This window comes from Giraffa tippelskirchi, chromosome 1, assembly GCF_054371585.1.
Source record: "Giraffa tippelskirchi isolate mGirTip1 chromosome 1, T2T-mGirTip1v1.2.pri, whole genome shotgun sequence".
Classification (NCBI taxonomy): Eukaryota; Metazoa; Chordata; class Mammalia; order Artiodactyla; family Giraffidae; genus Giraffa; species Giraffa tippelskirchi.
The window spans coordinates 24,043,591-24,065,722 of record NC_137275.1 but is presented as its reverse complement, the minus strand read 5'-3'; the positions used below and the strand labels follow the sequence as shown (position 1 = coordinate 24,065,722).

General features: G+C 42.0%; 1 protein-coding gene and 1 long non-coding RNA gene across 5 annotated transcripts; one reads left to right on the top strand and one right to left on the bottom strand.

Moving 5' to 3' along the window:
* Nucleotides 1-7,654: 7,654 nt before the first annotated feature.
* LOC145543328 (uncharacterized) lies at nucleotides 7,655-9,560 on the bottom strand. The gene is made up of 2 exons (XR_014080645.1): nucleotides 9,427-9,560; nucleotides 7,655-8,360 (listed from the first exon to the last, which is right to left on the bottom strand). It is a non-coding gene; the product is annotated as an uncharacterized LOC145543328 (long non-coding RNA).
* Nucleotides 8,567-18,135, top strand: CCNG2 (cyclin G2). 4 transcript variants are annotated; one of them, XM_081584486.1, is made up of 8 exons: nucleotides 8,567-8,643; nucleotides 9,800-9,937; nucleotides 10,689-10,826; nucleotides 12,493-12,743; nucleotides 12,877-12,955; nucleotides 13,043-13,141; nucleotides 15,148-15,353; nucleotides 16,697-18,135. In XM_081584486.1, exons 2-8 carry the CDS (start codon nucleotides 9,800-9,802, stop codon nucleotides 16,818-16,820), a joined length of 1,035 nt encoding a protein of 344 aa, XP_081440612.1. In that variant the 5' UTR covers nucleotides 8,567-8,643; the 3' UTR covers nucleotides 16,821-18,135. The 4 variants fall into 4 exon arrangements, with proteins under 4 accessions (XP_081440612.1, XP_081440598.1, XP_081440591.1 ...); XM_081584472.1 differs by having other exon boundaries at nucleotides 8,567-8,846; XM_081584465.1 differs by having other exon boundaries at nucleotides 8,567-8,846; nucleotides 9,765-9,937.
* Nucleotides 18,136-22,132: the final 3,997 nt, after the last annotated feature.

The following is a 22,132-nucleotide window of genomic DNA, read 5'->3' as shown; positions in this document are numbered from 1 at the left end:
CTAAAAAGAAGAGAGGACTTTCTAATAAAAGTAAGACTGTCTCTTGGATTGGTTGATAGTCAGGTTGGTTGATAGTCTCATTAATGAAGAGGAAGGAATCATAATATTTTGAAGAGTACTGAAATCTCTTGTTGATTTGATATATTGATGTCGACAAAGATAACGTAAAACTCAAAATATGCTTCTGCAATAAGGAAACAGACAAGCCAATCATGAGTGTGGCCAGCCTTCACGGATGACCTGAACTTTTACAGCTTAAACATGAAAAAATTTTGACAAAATTTTTCTCAAATCAGATATCAATTCTAAAATATCATATGATATCAATTCAGTCACTGAGTTGTGTCCGACTCTTTGCGACCCCATGTTCTGCAGCACGCCAGGCTTCCCTGTCCATCACCAACTTCTGGAGCTTGCTCAAAGTCATGTCCATCGAGTCAGTGATGCCATCCAACCATCTCTTCCTCTGTCGTCCCCTTCTCCTCCTGCCTTCAATCTTTCCCAGCATCAGGGTCTTTTCCAGTGAGTCAGTTCTTTGCATCAGGTGGCCAAAGTATTGATATCATCTGTCAGTGTCATATCAGTATGAAAAGGCAAAAAGATATGACACTGAAAGATGATATCAATAATGAGCTGTAAACCTGAAAGAAATATGTTAATATATCAATGATGGAAAAAAATGGATCCATCATGCTAGGGAAAAGACTAAAATTTGTTTTCTCTGTAGAAAAGTATATTATAATATTCTTATGAAGATGTGATCAGAGAATTTGCAGCCAAAAATATTGACCAAAAGTTTTATAGCCATGGGTCAGGCAATTTATTAATACCAATTATCATGGAATTTCCTCAGTCTTTGATGTTTGTGATTGTGGAAGATTTTACTTTTCATTGACTATCTCCACAGTATCTCCCGTCCCAGAAGCTCTTCTTACCATGTGATCAACACGCCTCTCATTAAGATGTGGAGTCTATGTTCTTTCCCCTTGAAACTTGAACATGAGTAGACTTGTGGCTGTGGCTGAAGGAATGCTGATTAAGGCAAAATAATGCCCCCTGCCCAAGATGTCCATGTCCTCTTCCCCAGAACCTGTGAACCTGTCATGTTACATGGCAAGGTGGGAGGGGGTTGGAATTAAGATGGAATTTGGTGTGTGTGTGTTAATTACTCAGTCATGTCCGACTCTTTGCAACCCCATAGACTGTAGCCCTCCAGGCTCCTCTGTCCATGGAATTCTCCAGGCAAGAATACTGGAGTGGGTAGCCATTCCCTTCTCTAGGGGATCTTTCTGACCCAGGGACTGAACTCAGGTCTCCTGCATTACAGGCAGATTCTTTACCATCTGAGCCACCAAGGAAGCCCAAGATGGAATTGCAGATGGAATTAAGGTGGCCAATCAGCTGACTTTGAGATGGAGAGAGTATCCTAGTTTATTCAGGTGAGCCCAATGTAATTAAAAGATCTTTGTAAGTGTAAAAGGAAGGCAGGAAAGTCAGAATTGAGAAAGATCTGAAGAGACTACGACGTGGGCTTTGAAGATGAAGGATGGGGCCATAAGCCAAGGAATGCAGTGGTCTCTAGAAGCTGGAAAAGGCAGGGAAATATATTTTCCATGGAGCCTCTAACAGGAATACAGCCTGTCCACACCTTGATTTTAGCTCAGTGAGACCCATTTCAAACTTCTGAGCTCTGGAGCTATAAAATGGTAAATATGTTGTCTTAAGTTGCTACACCTGTGGCAACTTGTCACAGTAGCAATATGAAACTAGTATAGAAATTATGTGACTGCTAGGTCTGGTTCATAAAAGGAGATACAGTGTTTACCTGGTTTTCTTTGAGCCTTGTCACCATGGCATGAGGAAGTAGAAAGGCTATGTGGAGAAGCCATATAAGTAGGAGTTTTAGCCACCAGCCTTAGCTGAATTCACAGTCCACAGTCAATATCAACTGGAGACACATAAGTAGTGAGCCACAAGGAGACTCTAGCCCCAGCCACCATCTGAACGTAACTTCATGAAAGACTCTGAACAAGGACTGCGAGCTGAGCTCAGCCAACCCCAGAACTATGACAGTTCATAGTGATAGTACATCTATTGTTGCTGATTAAGCCATTAAGTTTTGAGTGATTCATTACACAACAGCAGATAACTGGAACATGAGTCTATGTCAGCTTTTGAAAATGTACAGTTTTTCTGGATTTGTCTCATTTAAAGTAAATATTCACTTTCATATCTAATTTGCATTTCTAAATTCTCTCTTTTCCTATAGAGACTCCCTCTACACTGTGAAGCTTCAATCCTCCTACCCCATCACCACCAAAAAAAAAAAAAAAACTAGTTCCATTCCTGTATGCAGCCATAATTTCTTGTTCAGAATTCTGTTGAAGAAAACATAATAGTACATGCAATTAAACAGACCTGAGAATCTTGAAATAAAGCATTCTTTCTTTTTAGAAGTTAAATAAAAACCTTCATTTTGAAGACACTTAAAAAATGTTAACAAAAGCAAAATTTAAGCTTATATTACTTATTCATATCACTTTAAATGTCAACTGCTTCTTCATTTGGGATCAACATAAGGGATAATTACTTTCACAGAAAATAAAGATTTCCTTTAGAAATAAGATGGTATTTTCAACAGATGTCTCTGAAGTGATTCTTTGCTGTGTCAGCTTCCCATAGCTCTGTGATGTCAAGAAAAGACAGGAAGTATCTGATTTAGGTTATAGTTCTTGGGACAAATCATAAAAGAGGAATGTGTTATGTAAATAATAATGTACAGTGTCCCATAGTGCAGCCTGGGCTACTTCAAATATATTTGCTTTGGGACAGACCCACCATTTTGAGATAATCAGCTCTTATTTCAGGAATGTGTTCTCAGTTGCACCTGCTCTTAGCTAGTCTTTCCACAACTTGTCAGGGATACTCCATTTATCCCAGCTGACTTTCAATATAACAGAAGGTGCTCTGGATACCGGAGAAGGCAATGGCAACCCACTCCAGTGTTCTTGCCTGGAGAATCCCAGGGACGGAGGAGCCTGGTGGGCTGCCGTCTATGGGGTCGCACAGGATCAGACACGACTGAAGCGACTTAGCAGCAGCAGCAGCAGCAGCTCTGGGTACTAAAGACAAGAGTCAGCCACACAGGCAAGTGAGCTTTGAGTTCTCTGGTTTCAGAGATAGTTCGCACCACTCACTTGCAAGATAGCAGGGCTGGCAGGGGCTAACCTGGTTGGCTGGGAAAAAGCTTCGTCATTCAGAGGGTTTCTACAGTGTTGATGGTGGTGGTGGTTTAGTGATTTAGTTGCTAAGTTGTGTCCAACTCTTGTGATCCCATTGAAGGTAGCCCGCCAGGCTCCTGTGTCCATGGGATTTTCCAAGCAAGAATATTGGAGTGCTTTGTCATTTCCTTCTCCAGGGGATCTTCCCAACCCAGGGATCAAACCAGGGTCTCCTGCACTGCAGGCAGATTCTTTACCAACAGAGACACTGGGGAAGCCCCTACAGTGTCAATAATTCCCCTAGTTCCAAAGCTGAGTGCATCAATGTGAGTGTGTGCTAAGTTGCTTCGGTCGTGTCTGACTCTTTGCGACCCTATGGACTGTGGCCCTCCAGGCTCTTCTGTCCATGGTATTCTCCAGGCAAGAATACTTGAGTGGGTTGCCATGCCCTCCTCCAGGAGCTCTTCATGACCCAGGTATCGAACCCACGTCTCTTATGTCTCCTGCATTGGCAGGCAGGTTTTATACCACCAGTGCCATCTGGGAAGGCAGAGCACATCAACATGTGTGAATAAATATCCCTAACCCTTACACAGATAAGCAGACACTCCCTCAGAAAGATGCAACATACTTCTATTTTTAAAACACAACTGCAACAAAACACTATGGGATAAATAGAATGTTGGATTTGCTAATTTCAGATTTGAAGTCTTGTCCATGAGAAAGTCAGAAAGCAGAATATATGAGCCCTTCACTGATTTAGTCTCTGATTACTTGAAAAAAAAAAAAGAACTGTCTGCCTATACAATGTCTCATTCTTTTCAATTCAGATTCAAAAATGAAGTCTTGGTTAAAAGATCTAAATTACTTCAAGATGGCACCCCGAGTTAGGTTAGGCTCTTTCAATGCTTCTGTCTCTGACAAGCATTCTTGTTTCCTGTACAGGTTCTGCTAGCAAGGTTAATCTAAGCATTGGAAATTTGGAACTGCAAACCACCCTCAAGGACAGAAAACAGCCTAGGCAGGGAGTTAGACATAGTGAGTGGAGGGGAGGAGGAAGTGGGGTCTTTTGTCAGCATTCCCATCCTGATCCTGAGTTTCTTTCCCTCGTAGGGCTGCTTTCTACCTGATTCCTTTGATGAGGTTAGGGATGATCACTTGATTTTCTTCCTGAAGTCACAGCATTGGGAAAGTCCCACATATAATGGTAGTCCCACTTTTGACACTCTGGACAAATCAAATTATTCAAAGCATTCGAGTGAATGCTATCTCCAGTGAATAGAAAAGTTAGGTCTCAAATCAGGCATTCCGATCACTTGCTAGAGCATCTGCCCTACACCTTAGATACATCAGGGCATATTCTGGGACTGTGTTTTATTTATCTGTTTTTGTATCTCTCCCTAGTAACACGCCTGGCATCACTAAAACTTCTCATTTCTGAGAAGAAAGACGCTATCTAGATAGTTCTGTGGGAATTTTGATGTCTTACAAAGCTCAGGGAAGTCGAGTTTAAGGCATTTGGGGAAGCCAGGGCAGCAGCTGCTTGGGAACGTTCTATTTTCTTTTCAAGGTGGAAGCATAAATGTGGGTAGGTTTGAAGGACACTCCTCACGAGTCAAGGATTCTCTGAAGGGAGGCATTGTTTCTACGTGGGTGTTGCTGCTGTTTACTTCCTGCTCTGTGCCCATCTTCTCTTTTTACAGTTTCAGATGTCACTGAGGACGTCTGAGTCCATCAGGCCTTCATGGGGAGCAGAGTATCACCCAACCCAACTGCACCCCCATCACTATGCTGTAGACCACATATCTTATAATGAGACACATCCCCTCAATACCCTTCTTGAGGAATGCAAAATGCTATTTTGCATTCACATGCAATGTAGAAAAGTTGCCCTCAAGAAAGCTTAGGAAAGACTGAAAGGCAGCTGATAGATAAAGGCTGATTAGCCTAGAGGAGAATGTCTTTGATACCTAAGATCTAAAGCTGCAGTAAAGTAAGTCAACGTGGTAAGGACAAATAGAACCTGGAGAAAGGCTGTCATTAAGGAAATTTAAAAAAATTCACAAACGTCTAAAAAAATCAGCAGAGTAAAAAGAGAAGACTTGCCTCATTTTCTATTCCAGAAGATAATCATTGTTAAAAAGAGGTTTGTTTGTTTTTTCCCCCCAAATATTGTATATTAACACATATATATGGAATCTAGAAAGATGGTACTGGTGAACCCATTTGCAGGGCAGCAATAGAGATGCAGACATAGAGAATAGACTTGTGGGCACTTGTGGTGGGGGGCGTGGGGAGGAGAGGGTGGCACCAATGGAGTGAGTAACATGGAAACATAAACACTACTATATGTAAAATTGATAGCCAGTGGGAATTTGCTGTATGATTCAGGGAACTCAAACTGGCACTCTGTGACAACCTAGAGGGGTGGGATGGGGTGGGAGGTGGGAGGGAGGTTCAAGAAAGAAGAGGGCATATGTATACCTATGACTGATTCATATTGACATATGGCAGAAACCAACAAAATATTATAAAGCAATTATCCTTCAATTAAAAATAAATTTTTTAAAAGGTTTTTTTTGAAAGGAAGATTTAATACTGGACCAACTATTTTTTAATGATTGCTTTCCTTTATCTTAAAAAGATAAGTAGACTAAAATGAACAAGGGGCTCCATATCAGACAACTGGATCAGTCTTTTTTAAACTGAACAGGGCCTCTAAAGAGCAGGAAATTCAACACTATTTACAAAGCTTTCTGGAGAGAATTGCTTATTATTCAAGAAGCTGCCTGTTAGAAGACACATAAAACCACGATTATAAATAGTATACATTTTGTATACTATTTCTATACATTTTGTAGACCTTTGTAACAGTGATGTAGGCAAAGGCCAATATCTCCATCTCTTCCTTTTTGTCTTATATCTTCTCTATTATTTAAAAAATCTCCTACCACATAGAAGATTTGCATTTCCTGCTTCATATCACTTATTCTACTATACTTGATGTTCCTCTTCTACCTTTGCCCTTCTACTTGAAGAAAAGTCCCCAATCTCCATCATGTTCAAGGAGATCATACTCCCCTTTTTCATGATGCAACATGTTTTCCATTCAGCTCTTTTCTGTCTCTCTCTGATCTCTGTTCGCTGAGTCTCTTTGTACACTGTAAAACAAGCTGTCATGTATATATATGTAATTCTAATCTTAGTTCTATTTTCCGTGTTAGTTACATGCACTCTTTTATGTTTTTCACATAGATTTCTAGCAAGAAGTTTATATCACACAAAAGTAGTAGCTTTCACGTCTCGTAGATCAAACACACACTGAATAAAATTATGGAAACTGCTAATCACAAGCAGTCTCTTAATGTAATTGTATTAATTTTCCAAAACCGTGAACAAGGTCACAACTCTGAAATAGCAGGATTAGTTCTCGGAGCTGGCCTCCCCGCAGCTGCTCTGTGCAGCAGACACGTATGTCTAGTCGTGGTTTATATGCTGCTGCTGCTGCTGCTGCTGCTAAGTCGGTTCAGTCGTGTCCGACTCAGTGCGACCCCATAGACGGCAGCCCACCAGGCTCCGCCGTCCCTGGGATTCTCCAGGCAAGAATACTGGAGTGGGTTGCCGTTTCCTTCTCCAGTGCATGAAAGGGAAAAGTGAAAGTGAAGTCGCTCAGTTGTCCAACTCTTAGCCACCCCGTGGACTGTAGCCTACCAGGCTCCTCCGTCCATGGGATTTTCCAGGCAAGAGTACTGGAGTGGGGTGCCATTGCCTTCTCCGGTTTATATGCAAAGGGATCTATTTCTAAAATTCCTTAGCTGCTCTGGAAAAAAAGAGCAAGCTGTTGTGAAATCTATGTCACATGCCTTCCCATATTTTACAAGTAACCAAACAATTCACAGAAAACATACAGAAGGGCAGAAAAATCACTTCCTAGGGGCTAACTGATTATTATTTAGAGTAGAACAAGAGAATGTGCTATTTACTGATTTGCCTGTTGAGCAGATGGCCAGGGAGGAAGCAAGAGAAGGTAAAGAAAGTAACTATAAACGTTGGAGTATCTCAGAGATACTCCGTGTGAAAATTTCTCCTGCCTAAGGCATTCTTTGCTTTGCTTTTTGCTCCGCCTTAAGAGAAGTGTCTCCTCTTAATAACAACTCTAATTATAATGGACAATAAATGATAATTTACAGGTGACCAAGGACCAAGAAGCCTCTCCGAGTCTTCATTAAAACAATAGTACAACCTCAGGAGCTGTGCTATTATTAGACAATTGCCTGCCACCATCAATGTGCACAGGTAACTTTTTAAGTCCTTTCACTGAATATTTATTTTTATTACAGGAAAATTTCAAGGTACACATAAGTAGAAAGACTAGTATAACAAACCCTCTTGTATCCATCCCCCAGTTTCAACAACTCTTTTTGCCAATCCTGTTTTACATATCTTTTTCATTTTTATTTCTTTTGGTAGGAAAACTTTAAATCAAAGATGATAGCATTTTACTAGTAAATACTGGCATTTTAGTAGTAAAATTTTACTAGTTAATAATACAAATTTTTACAATAATTTGACTGATGCAAAATGGACCTGCAGAACAAAATAAAGGAATGTAGAAAATCCTCCCGTGGTGGAAGAGTTTGTCACAAAGGTTAGCTGTTTCAGCTCAACGGGGAGGTGAGAGCCCAACGTGAGTCTCCGGAGACCGAGGCAGACGAGGGGCTTGAGGGGAATGCGGGAAAGAATGCGCAGACCCGCGGGTAGGTCAGAAATTCCTCCGAAGTGGTCCACTCAGGCATGCGCAACCCAGACCTCAGAGTTGCTAAGGCCCCCAAGGCAGAGAGAGGCGCAAGATACGGTTAGAACCAATCAGAGGGCTCAAGGGCTAATCAGTTAGCCAATCGAGACTCGAGATTGAATCGGAGCTTCAGTATTCTGCTCGCCCCACCAGTATCCAATCAGGGAACTGGCTACTTTGGGCGGACTTTTCAAAACAGCGAAAACAAAACAAATCGGGGACCTTTAAAAGGTGCGATGCGGCGGGAACCTGGCTCCTTCCGCTCCTCGCTCCTAACACTCCCTCTCTTTCCTCCTTCGGATCAATCGACGAATAAAGTCGGTGCCCAGATTCCATCTTCCGCCCTGGAACCGAGAGGGAGGATTGGTTCAGTAAAGCCATCGCGAGTAGAGGAAGCCACCAAGCTGACTGGAGACAGACGCTTAGGGGCGGGACTCTTTTTCCAAGTCTGCTGAGGCAGCGGCGGATCCCTCCGCGGGGAGTCATGTGCCCCGCCCCCTTGGGGGCGTCGGAAACTCAAAACAAAAACAAGGGGTTTGCTTCGGCATCCGCGGCGGCGGCGGCTGCGGCGGTGGAGCCCGCAGTCGGCCTGGGCTAGAGGGGCCGGCGCAGCGCCCCAGCAGGAGGGTGGGCGCGCGGGCAGCGGGATGAAGCCGGGGCTGTGAGGACAAGGCGCCGGTGGCAGGGGGTGGGAAGGGTCGGATGCCGGTCCGGGGGCACCGCTGAGGCGGCAGGTCTCTGACCTCGGAGACTGGTCCGGACTCCCCCCGCCGCGCCCAGTCCCCTCCGACCGTGACGCCGCGGGCCGCCGGAGGCGCGGCTCCAGCACGGTGAGTGGGCCCAGCCGGGATTGCAGAGTTTCTTTGTTCTTGGTTGGGGCTGCGGGGACTGATGTCAAAGTAGCCACCCCTCAGCCTAGGGAGCAATTCCGGTCCTGCCCTCAGCCCTGGGGCAGTGGGCACCCGGGGGTGGAGAGATGCTGATGGGATGCGTGGAGTGTCAAGGAGGCAGTTCTTTGGTGCCTCCCCCACCCCCCATTTTGTCAAGGGGCTCGTTGGGGTGGATTTTGGATCGACACCTCCGGGTCTCCGCACAGTTGCGGTATCGGGGCATCAGTGGATGGACGGGTGTTGTCTGGGCAAGGGACGGGCTGGATTTTCTGCCCCCCACCCCCCTGGACCCCGATCGGCTGAGCCGCGCCACCCCAGCGCTTTCTAGAACCGAGGTCTCCGGCACTCCGGTTTTGTTCCAAGGAGGCGAAGTCGATGCGGATGGGGAAAGCTTGGGGGCTGGACTCCAGCGAGAGGGGCTCCGCGGCAGGGGCGGGGCTCGGGAGTCTCCTCCCTCCGGTTCTTTGTTCAGTCGCGAGACTTTGTTTCCCCATCCCCCCGCATTGTGCAAAGCCCCTACCCCAGGGATCCGCTGCTCTCGGAGCCCCGGGTGTGTTCCACTGGGCAGAAGCCCCTGGCCACACGACTTAAGGTGGGGCGGACGGTTCGGACACCGCAGCCCCGGCGACAGTTTCCTGTTTGTGAAACGGCCGCGAGGCCGGGGCTGGCCGGCGGACGTGCCCACGGCCCCTCCCCCTTACACACCTCCGTGGCCGCGGGGGAGGATTCCGCCGAGTTCGGCTGGACGTGACTGGTCCCCTCACCCGCTTCTCGCCGGGGTGTGCTGGGGCGCCCCTCGCTGGAGGTATTAACCCCTGCTCTTTTGTGCTCTCCCTCCCTCACCCGTGCCACCCCCAGGATACACTGAACTGTGTATGGTGTCTTTGCTGCAGATGAAGGATTTGGGGGCAGAGTACTTGGCCGGTCGCGAAGGTGTCCAGCTCTTCGGATTGTTGAACCTCTACCTAGAGCAGGAACAGAGATTCCAACCTCGAGAAAAAGGGCTGAGCTTGATCGAGGCTACCCCGGAGGTAAGTTCCCAGGAAAGATATCTTGCGGCAGCCGCTGACAGGGCTTGGGGAGGTGACTTTAAAAATACGTGTGTGTGTGTGTGTATATACACACAGACACATATATTAATTTTTTTATTTTAGTTGAGTCTGGACTAAAGGCTGCAAAGTTTCTTAAGACCAAAATTGATCTTCCTAGAGTATTAAGATAAATCTTAACACAGGGTCATTGGTTTTGTTTCTTAGCAAGAATGAGAGCGATACTAACTCGAGGGAAGTGTGGCTTCAGAAGTGACACCCCCAGTCTTCAGCTTCTGAGTGGGAGAGTCCCTGGAAATTGAGCAGGTCATTTGTGGAAATACCCTCTGCCTATGCAATACTTCTGTATTGTAGGCTCTTAAGTGGTTTTTCTTTTTTTAATAAAACAAGGAACCTTCTATGTGTCCATTACAAGGGAATTGTATTATATTGCTGTAACCCTCTGGAAGTGTGGCAGCAGTGTGCTTTATATTGAGTTGCGGAAGAATGTCTCTGATGATGTATATAATATGTTTTTGTGTTATTTGCCCAATTATGTGATGTATATTTTTAAAAATTGGTGATGTATACACGTTTTGTATCTGAAAAACTGCAGTGCTTTGGTTCAGTGATAGCACTCTGCTCCCCGTATTCTTGAAGATTAAGTGGAACAATTACCTTCTTTGAATCTGTGTGTATTATCCATTCTAGTTCTAAGACAGGCATAAACTTTGGCTCTTGGTTTTTATTGCAGACAGATAACACTTTGTGTCCAAGATTGAGAAATGCCAAAGTCGAAGATTTGAGGAGTTTAACCAACTTTTTTGGATCTTGCACTGAAACTTTTGTCTTGGCTGTCAATATTTTGGACAGATTCTTGGCTCTTATGAAGGTATTTAATCATTTTTGTAAACACAACTTCATTTTTTAATACCCAGTGCCCAGCACAATGCCTAGCATAAAGGATTCAATAACTATTTGGTAAAGGAATGTATTTGTTATTATACACAAGCATTTTTAATAATCACAGTTGTGATCTTTAGCTCAGATTAAGAGACTGCAAAACTCAGTGTATTGTTGTGTCTTAAGTTAGGTTTTGCTATATCTCCTACATACCTTCTCTTTGAAGATGTGTCACAATGAAGACTGCTTTTTTTGGGTGTTCTGTATATACACAGCTCTCAAAATAAGGTTTTCATATTTTCATTTCCCAGTATGTTTCTATTAAGCCTAGGTATTTTTAAATGCCAAAAACGTGGCAAATAGGAGTATAGCAGTATGTTAAAGGTGACCTAGTGCCTTCCCTATGAGAAACCTTTTCAAAGCAGGGAGCCACAGTCTTATTAACAGTTAACCAGCAACTCATATAATTTCACTTATTTGTGGAGTCTAAAATATGAACCTATGAACCTATCTATAAAACAGAAACAGAATTAAGGACAAAGAGAATAGCCTGGAGGTTGCCAGAGGGGTGGGAGAGGGTTGGATTGGGAGTTTGGAATTAGTAAATGCAAACTGATATATATAAAATGGATAAATAACAAGGCACTACTATGTAGCACAGGGAACTATACTCTATATCCTGTGATAAACCAAAATGGAAAATAATATGAAAAAGAATGTATATTTGTATATATGTGTGTATATTAATGGAGTTACTTTTCCTCGTAGCTCAGTCAGTAAAGAATCTGCCTGTAGTGCAGGAGACCCGGGGTTGATCCCGGGGTTGATCCCTGGTTTGGGAAGATCCCCTGGAGAAGGAAATGGCAACCCACTCCGGTATCCTTGCCTGGAAAATCTCATGGACAGAGGAGCCTGGTGGGCTGCAGTCCATGAGGTCGCAAAGAGTTGGGCACGACTGAGTGACTAACACTTGCTTACTTTGCTGAATAGCAATAATATATATAACATTGTAATTCAACTATACTTCAGTTAAAAATAAATTAAAAAAAACATTGATCAGTAACTGTTAGGAAAATGTTATTCTTCTGCCAGTAGGATTCCTGTCAGCTGCTGGGTCAGTTTTTAGGGCACTGAAAAGAAAAGGGCAGCCATCTGTCCATGGCAGCTTTTACATCTGCTCCACTCTGCACATCTGATGCAGTAGCTCTCTTGGGGCAAATTTGCATTGAGGCATAGGATGATTCTTAAATAGATAAGAAGATAAAAAGATGAATATATTACTTTTATATTCAAAGAAGTATATTTTCTCAGTGTTAGGCTTAATTTATTTTGGGGGAGATTGTACTATTATGAGTTTTGTAAGTTAGAAATACAGTGTATTTTAGAAACCTAGCTTTTGAATTTGCATTGGTTTTTTTTTTTTAGCTGTGTTTAAATGAAATGCTCAAAATGTTTTTTCTGTTTTTTAAAGGGAGGTTAAGACAGCTTAAAATGTAAAAACAGTTAAGTATAATTGTATGTAAGGGTAAATACAAGAAAGCAGTTTGATCGTGTTCTATTTTAAGAGTAGGGGCTCATTACAGTGTTTTAAGTGTCTGCTTTGCGAAGTTAAAGTGACAATTGTTGGAAGAAACCTTTTGTTCTTTGTTTTTCAGGTGAAACCTAAGCATTTGTCTTGCATTGGAGTCTGTTGTTTTTTGCTGGCTGCTAGAATAGTTGAAGAAGAATGCAATATTCCGTCTACTCATGACGTGATCCGGATTAGCCAATGTAAATGTACTGCTTCTGACATAAAGCGGATGGAAAAAATAATTTCAGAAAAATTGCACTATGAATTCGAAGCTACTACTGCCTTAAACTTTTTGCACTTATACCATACTATCGTACTTTGTCATACTTCAGAAAGGTCAGTGGGATGAAAAGTGAAAATTTTGTACTTTAGCATTACTGTAAGTAACAGTAAAGAATTAGAATGCCAGTGGATATTTTTACACCTTCCAACTTAATAAACATTTTATTCTTTCTTTTTTGTTGTATAGGAAAGAAATACTGAGCCTTGATAAATTAGAAGCTCAGCTGAAAGCTTGCTGCTGCCGACTTACCTTTTCAAAAGCAAAAGTAAGTCAGTTTCTTGCTTATATATATATCTCAGTTTCTATTTTGAATTAAAAAAATATTTATTTTTCTTATTTTTTTTTCTTGTAGCCATCCATACTAGCTTTGTGCCTTCTCAATTTGGAAGTAGAAACTTTGAAATCCATTGAATTGTTGGAAATTCTCCTGCTTGTTAAAAAACATTCCAAGGTAAATATCTTCAGAACTTGTTCCCTATAGCAAATTTCTTCCTGGTTTTTTATTTTTTCTGTGGTGACTTAATCATTATTAACACTTTATGGGGCTCTTAACTTTTATTCATTTTTTCCTTGTATCTTAAGTGTTGATGTTCTTCTCCAAATGCAGCTTCAACTCAGATGGTATTAAGCTGGAAGGGAATCTGAACACTTAGCGTAGCCTCTTTCTGTATTCAGACATCCCTTCCCTGGTCTTCTTGCCAGTTGGTAGTACGGTGGTCTGTATTGCCCTGCACACATTGTTCTAAAATGCATACTAAGAAGTCAACTCAGTAAATACACCAACAGCATCCCAGTACATCTATAGGACTGAGACATTGTCCCATTAGTAGCATTGCCACAATAACATCAACTGTGTTTTTGCTTTTAAACTCCTTCGTCAGGCCAGCCTGATAAGTTTTTTCAATCATAAAGAGGTGTAAACCAAACAACCACAGTCCTTTTTCTTAAACTGGTAGTCTGGTTGGAGAAGTATGGAACTTGAACACAAGGCAGGGTCTGTGTTTCTAAACAGAGGATGTACTTAAAAGTTTGGTTAGCAGAGAAATAGGCTAGACCATGAGAGGCATGATGACTGGGAGCCTAGCTGTACAAAAAGAATCTTAGACACTGAAAGTTTGGGCAGCCAAGGCGTATGACCAGGAGGTTGGTGGACTGGAAGAGTTTGGGAATCAGTTCAGGGTAGGTTTATAGATAGAATCTCTAGGTGCTAGTCACAAGCAGGAATAAGGGCATCTAACTCTAGTTTTTAGAGGCCAAGCATGGAAATGAGGCAAGGAGTCATGGATGACCAAGATGTGGGCCTAATGGTGGAGAGAATATTGGTACCATTGAGGGAAATTTCAGAGAAGTTAATGTCAAGTATAATTTTAGGTACTTGTATACCTGCCCGATAGGTAGGTGTCTAGCAGATTCCTGCCAGTCTAAATTATAGTTGGAGATTGAGATGAGGAATTTCTCATGAGAAATAATAGTTGAAACCAATGGGCCCCTTGCTTAGGAGTCAGTTAAAACTCTGGGTTTTTGATGGTGGTGGTTTCCCTGTTAGGATTTAAGTGAAGGAATGTGGAGTACACAAGTACAAGCATTCAGGTGGGAAAGAGGTTTTCAAGAAGGAAGTGGTCAAGAGAATTGAATTTTGGTGAGAGGCTCAGTGTAATGAGAATTGAAGGAGCTTAGTTGGCATGTAGGAGGTGATGTCGGGAGAGTGAGAAACAGAAGCCAGGTTGCAAGGGGATTAACATGTGGCTGGGTTCGGTGGAAATGGAAGCCAAGATGACACAAAATCCTCATCCGTTTGTAGTCAGGTACATGCAGTGTGAAACATTTTAACAGCTGACTTCCAGCTTTTGTTTTAGTGACAAATTTATTAATTTGGATCTAAACTGTTTATAGTATTGTTATTTGGAAACAATCTTCGGTGAAAATTGATTCCTTGAAATAAATTGGGGTACTCCCCAGTGGCGGAGGAACTGTGCCCGTCTGGGGAAATTCCTCTTCTCTTGTATTTCCAACTTCTCCTTTCACATATATCTGGTGTTTTAATATAAATGAATATTTTAGTAGTCCAGTTAAAGCTATGTTTCAGAAACCTAAATTCTGTTAAATTCCTTTGCATTGTGACTGTCAAAGAGTATACTTGATAATTGGTGTATTAACAGACCTGTTGTTTATAGGCAATGTGTTTTCTTAAAATAGGCAGAATCCTCTGGAAATATTTTATACCTATGGTGCTCCTCACCTGAAGCAGTGGTTACCAAATTTTGACTGCATATAAGAATCATCTGGGGAGCTTTAAGAAAATCTTGGATGACCCCCCCCCCCATACCAATTAAGTAAAAGTATCGAGGGGTGGGAGCCAGGCACAGTATTTTTTAAGAATCACAGCGTAAGTCCAAGGTATAGCAAGGTTTGGGAACCACTGTCATAATCTCTTCACTTAAATATTTTTTTTTTCAGGTGAATGACTCCGAGTTCGTTTACTGGAGGGAGTTAGTTTCTAAATGCCTAGCCGAATATTCATCTCCTGAATGTTGCAAACCAGATCTTAAGAAGCTGGTTTGGATTGTTTCAAGGCGCACAGCCCAGAACCTCCACAACAGCTATTACAGTGTTCCTGAGCTGCCAACAATACCGGAGGGGGGGTGTTTTGATGAAAGTGAAAGGTAAGCAGGTTCCTAGACTAATTAGACTTGCCCAGACTAAGACTGATTTTTGTATGTCAGAGCCCCCACCTCTAATGGCATCATTTCTTTGGGTGAGAAAATTAACCAGAAGTAGTTTTACTAAAATAGGTAATAAGTGGGAAGTGTACCCCTCCTTTTTTCCTTGATTAAAAAATCAACAGAAACCAGAATCCTCTACATCATTTACCTCCCCAGGGCTTGTAACTGAAAGCATGTACCTTTTGGCCATCGTCACCTACCACCCCCTCCCCTCACCCCTGGCAACCACCCATCTGTTCTCTGCATCTGTGAGTTCTGTTTTTTGTTTTTAGATTCTACATACAGGGGACATCATGCTCTATTTGTTGTTCTCTGACTTATTTCATTCCTCCCTTATTAAAAACTGGTTGTTTCCCATTTCCCATGCTCTTTGAAATTCAGTTTAGTTAGAAAACAAGCAAATAGCATTCTGGGCTTTTTAACATTAGTATGAATTCCTGAAACGGTCCTGTGGGAAGAGGCTGTGGGTTAAATGTCTGGAAACTAAAGGGAACTGCCGTCACTGATGCAGCCGAGTTCTGAGGATATTTTTAGTTTTGTCAGATGCCTTTGTCTTACTCAGAATTTATTTTTGCTAGTAAAATGAACTTAATTTTATTAAATTTGACCATTTTATGCTGTAGGGAGAAAAGGCCAGAAGTACCATTTTAATAGCTTGTTGGTCTCTTGGTTTGATATTTGAGAGGATCAGTGATGCGATTATTGCTGCGAGAAAGACATGTGATAGGATTTTGTCATTAGTCTGTGTTTGTTGGATTTAAGGGCTTCCCTGGTGGCTCAGATGGTAGAGAATCTGCCTGCAGTAAAGGAGACCTGGGTTTGATCCCTGGGTTGGGAAGATCCCCTGAAGAAGGGAATGGCTACCCACTCCAGTATTCTTGCCTAGAGAATTCCATGGACAGAGGAGCCTGGCAGGCTACAATCCATGGGGTTGCAAAGAGTCGGACACAGCTAAGCAACTTAATACTTTCACTTCACTTTTCATTGGACTTAAAATACTGAAAATACTTTAGAATTCTGGTTAGTATTACTTGGTACAAGAATATTAGTTCGGCAAGAGGTAATTAGTTTAAACCCCTTAAGCAAATGTGTATTTTCTAAGCAGATTGCAATAGACTTCCCTTTAGAAAGGCCTTCTAAGTTAAATTTTGTCTCTGTTGAGCTTAAATTTTGAATGTAAAAATCCTGAGACTAGAACTACTTGTTCAGCAGTCTAATTTTGCCTGTGTGACATTTGAGTGTGTTTTAAATAACGAGATGCTCTTCTCTGTTTTTCCTTTCAGCGAAGACTCTTGTGAAGACATGAGTTGTGGAGAAGAGAGCCTCAGCAGCTCCCCTCACAGGGATCAAGAGTGCACATTCTTCTTCAGCTTCAAAGTGGCGCAGACACTGTGCTTTCAGTCTTAGAAATCTCATTGTCCTGGGCCCGAGTTTTAAGTGTGTGTACAGGTTTCAAAGCAATAAATGGAGTAGGTAGCTTCCTGGTCCACCCCCATCCAGGCAGGAATTGCATTGACTCTGGAATACCTACCTTCTGTTTATTATTCAGATCAGATCTGGCCTATTTTCATATTTAATCCCAAGCCATCAAATGGGTTAGTGCCTCTTAAACAATTAACAATACTTTAGACATTGGCACTTTATTTTTCTCATTGATCTTTAGCTACTTGGGGGAGGAGGGAAGGTGCTCATACCTTCAATTTACTACTTTTCAAGATGATTTTTAAAAGATGAGTAGTGTAGCATCCACTTTTTTAAAGCTTTCAGGTGTCTTTATGGAAACAGATTGGGAGTGTGAAAGTGCTGCCTTAGCAGGTACGATGGCCGATCCTTTAATGGTTTATCTTAGGTCTCTCTCTCCCCCCCATTCTCAGAGCAGAGAATATACTCTTAAATGTCAAACACCTTTTCGGTTGTTTTTGTCTTTTAAATAATCAATGTACTCTCTGATGCAGACTTTAGAAATTTAGTAGGAGTTAAAATATTGACATTTCTGTGATTTTAGCGTGTAGTATCTTCATTTCTTTGAGGTTTCTGCCAAAGCAGAAATAAGCAGCAGACTAGAGTAGATGGATAGTTGCATTCCTAATGCTTAAGTATTGTCAGACTAAGTATTATTTTAATGTTTTTAAAAGCACTCCATAATCTGCTAGTTGTGCATGTACTTGTATGAAAGCAGTGCAGCAGGTTGAACAGAACTAGATAACTATGGAATGGATAAATGTTGATCTAGTAGCACATTTTATCTCATTTTCTTCTATTAGAGAAGTCTGCATGATTATGTTTTATTTCCTTTGTAATTCACATTTCAAAAATAATGGTATTGTATATGGGTGCCAAGAATATGAACTGTAAAAAAGAAACCTAAGTGTTTGTAGTATTATAGTTTTAAGCATATTTGTGTGGTGGTACAGCCATAAGAAAAGGGATTTATAAACTCTGTACACATGAGATTTTGTACAGAGAACTTTTTTAAACTTTATAAACTGTATATGAAAGTGTAAATCTTTAAAAATGTACATAAAATACTGTATTTTTTTACCGTGTGTGTGATAGTCTAGCCATTGCATGTAAATATAATTTATTGTGTATCCTGTATTATAACTCATATAGTGATGACTTACTTTTTTACTGGTAAGTCAACATCCATTGGATGTCTTTTGAAGTGAATCTTTTTGAAGTAATAGATTACAACTCAAAATAAAAATATTAACAAATGCTACTCCTTGTTTGCAGTCACATTTTAATTTTTAACTCTCTGGTGAAAAAGTGCTTGCTGTATTTCAGTGAGGACGCTTGAGGTAAGCCTGGAGTGCCTACAGGAAGAGCCCTTTCCCTTGGTTACTAGAAGTCCCTCAGGTACTGTTTCCTCACTGCAGTTTGGCCTTGAGCCTTGGAGATACTGAAAGTGAATCTGTCATTGGAGAGTTGACCTCTCTGGGGTGAACTCATATTAAATGAAAGAGTGACATATTAGCCTGAATGCCTATTAGTTTGTAGTGAAAGCCAACAGATATCAAGTAGACCAGAATGCTCAGGTTGACAGCTTAGTACAGTCTTTCTGCAGACCAGCCAGATTGTCTTCAGAAGGTCACTTGGTGAATATGCACACTAAGGAGTGCCAACCCTGACTGGACCTAGGTGGCTTCTGGCTCTTCTGATCTCTTTTTCCAAGCTTTAGGCTTTGTAAGCAAGTAGTAGGTTGTTTGTTTGTTTGTTTGTTTTGCATGGAGTCCCCATCTAGTTTGGCATTTGTAGACTTTTGTTTTCTTCAGTTGGTTAGAAAATGAGATATACTGAATATGGTTGTCTTGTAATACCTCTTCTCCCCTAGAGACAGGGGAATGGTTTCCTACCCTCCCGGTGGAGAATCTTTGTAACCCTCAACCTCTTACCAAGTAATTTTGGCAAGTAGTAGACAATATATTTTAAGATTTTTTAAAGTCTTGACTGAGTTACAATGCTGCTTCTGTAAAATGTTTTGGTTTTTTGACCCCTTGTCTCCTCTTGCCTCCTGCCTCCTGCATGGAGGCCACCATTTATCGTTTATACTGTGTATCTACTCTGTTTCCACTTTCTTCCTCTAGCTTGGTTCAGACCTGTACTCTTATCAGTAGGAATACTACCATATCTTATTGATCTCTCAGACTCAAGGCTTTCTTCTGATCCCCTCGCTGCCTAGATATCCTTTTAAAATATGCAAATCTTACTCAAATATGCAAATTTGTCCTGAAAAACTACCTCTCAATTAGGGTAAAGTCCATGTTGTGACACCCAAGTCTCTTCCTAATCAGAACATTGCATCTCTGGTCTTTTTTTTTTTCCTTGTCATTTCCTAGAGCTACAAAATATGTATTGAAGAAAAGTAACTGGCAGTTGCGTGGGAGATGTGGGAGATGGAGTGGAGCAGGTAGAGACCACTCAGGAGTCCTGCAGAAGTCTAAGAAGTGATGGAAGGGGATGTGGAGATGAAGAATCAAAGCGGGACTTGAGAGGCACTGTCCTTTGTAGGCAATATCAAGGATACTCACAGACAAGGTCAAGAGCGTGATTAAGCCCTTCTTGGGCCATTCAACAAGGTGGCTTCCCATAATAGGAATAAAATTGAGAATCAAGTCTCCTGACCCATTCACAGCAGAGATGAGGAAAAGGCTGCCATTTTGGTCTCATCCTTGCCCCTTGATTTGGCAAGAGATTTAGCCTTTCAGGTTTCGATTCTATTATTTCCCAGGATGTGGTGCACATACTTCACTGCTTCCGTCAGTGAACTGGGCTCTCCCTGATGCTGTGGTCACCACCCATCTGACCCTTGGGAAGCGAGATTGGACAAATAACATGTTTCATCCACCTGTTACACCCGAGTTAATATTCAGGTTAAGTACAGAGGCATTGGTTCCAGAATACTTCTCACAATTTTAACCATTTTCTTGGTCTAGGATCTGCCATTTTCCTTCAATTTCGTTCACTGGGCTTCCCCAGTAAAGAATCTGCCTGCAATGCAAGAGACCCAGGTTCAATCCTTGGGTCAGGAAGATCCCCTGGAGGAGGGCATGACAACCCACTGCAATATTCTTGCTTGGAGAATCCCATGGACAGAGGAGCTTCGTGGGCTATAGTTCATAGGGTTGCAAAGAGTTGGACATGACTGACTCAACTGAGCATGTACATGCACACTGGATTCTAAATAATATGATGTTCTCCCCTGCCTCCCACTTCCCCTTGCATGCGCGCCAAGTGTCAGTTTATTTAACCAACCCACTTATCAGATTCTTATATGGCCAAACCATGTGTTTTGCATTTGTCCCTTTTGAACTGAATTTTTCTAATTATTTGTACCAGAGCGAGTCCACAGATTTACTGACTTTGTGATTAGCAAATCGGATGTGGGGTAGATAGCTTCCCAATAGCCAATGAGTCCTCTCATCCCTGTGCAGACATGGTTCTCTTCACATCAATGCTGGAGTCTGTTCCCCTTGAACCTCAGCCGACCTTGTGCCCGGCTTTGCCTTTACTAATGTGCAGTAGAAGAAGTTCAATGCATGTGCAAGCCTAGGCTTCAAGAGCTTCCCTTTTATCTATCTTGGAAGCCAGCCACTGAGCTGCAAAGAAGCAGGTTGGGTTACTGAATGTCAGAGCTCATGCAGAGAGAGGCTCTTGGCAGTGAGAGGCCATCTTGGAATGTTTCAGCTCAGCAGCTTGTGTGAGCATCTTCAGCTAAGTAACAGGAAGTGAAGGAACCACCCCGTTGATCCCAATTAACCCACAGACTCATTATTTTAGGCCACTAGGTTTTGTGGTGGTGTCTTACACAGCAGTAGATAACCGCGACAGGTTGCTCGTTATTTAGAGTCAAACAGTGGTTATCTCTGAGTGGTAAGATTACAGATGACTTTTTTTTTCCCTCTACTTAAGCTTATGTGTAGTCATGTATGGATGTGAAAATTAGACCATGAAGAAAAGTGAGTGCTGAAGAACTGATGCTTTTGAACTGTGATGTTGGAGAAGACTCTTGAGAGTCCCTTGGACTGCAGGGAGATCCAACCAGCCAATCCTAAAGGAGATCAGTCCTGAATATTCACTGGAAGGATTGATGCTGAAGCTGAAACACCAATACTTTGGCCACCTGATGCGAAGAACTGACTCATTGGAGAAGACCCTGATGCTGGGAAAGATTGAAGGCAGGAAGAGAAAGGGACGACAGTGGATGAGATGGTTGGATGGCATCACTGACTCGATGGACATGAGTTTGAGCAAGCTCCAGAAGTTGGTGATGGACAGGGAAGCCTGGTGTGCTGCTGTCCATGGGGTCGCAAAGAGTCGGACATGACTGAGTGACTGAACTGAACTGATGCTTATGTGTGGTGTCTATTTTTTTCCTTCAAATTTGAGTTATTAGTGTATTGACAGAATAAAGAATAAACTCTAAGAAACACACACTGATTATACTCTTTCTTTGATTAAAATCCTTGTTGGTTTCCCATTGCTCTTGAGCATCAATTTCAGATTCCTTAGCACAGCTTCCAAGACCCTACTTGATTTGGTCTCTTCTCAGCCTCATCTCTTATGGCATCCATAGCCACACACTTTTCAGCCTGGTTGTGTTTCAGTTCCTCCCATTCACCGTGCTTTCACTCCCTCTTGTGACTTCTTGCACATTCCTTCATCTGTCTGGAATACCTTTCCTGTCTTCCTCATCTGGAAAACTCCTACTTATCACCTTAGGAGTTGCTTTGTTCTCTCATTCACCAACAGGTATATGAATGCCTCTTAAGTGTCAGTCACCACATTAAGGGCTTGATATTACAAAATCAAACACAATGTGCAAAGTCCCTACCCTCATGTAACTTACATTCTAGCCCAGAACCAAATAATATACAGCAAATAATATTTTTGAAGGATCTGATGATGTGTTTTCTTCCAAGAAATCTTTCTGGAACTTACTTCCCTCTCCTTGCCAGTGCAACATATTTCCATAAAACTCTCTGTTTTTCTTATCCTACTGGTTAATACCTTGTTTGTCTGCTTTTCTTACCTGTCTGACCTGGGAAGGCAGGGAACGTTTGTCTTTCTTGTCATTGTTGAAGTTCCAGCACCCAGTATGGTATTTGGGCCAAACTTCTCCTACTGTAGCTGTTACTTGTAAAAAATAATTTCACTGTTCAGTTAATATGTTCTAGGCACCTTACGTGAATTATTTAGTCCTTCCCACGATGCTACTA

Coding starts and splice junctions, on each gene's coding strand:
- CCNG2 (XM_081584465.1), top strand. CDS start 9,782: ATGGTGTCTTTGCTGCAGATGAAGGATTTGGGGGCAGAGTACTTGGCC. Junction 12,956..13,042: donor TTACCTTTTCAAAAGCAAAA/GTAAGTCAGTTT, acceptor TTTTTCTTGTAG/CCATCCATACTAGCTTTGTG. Junction 15,354..16,696: donor TGTTTTGATGAAAGTGAAAG/GTAAGCAGGTTC, acceptor TTTTCCTTTCAG/CGAAGACTCTTGTGAAGACA.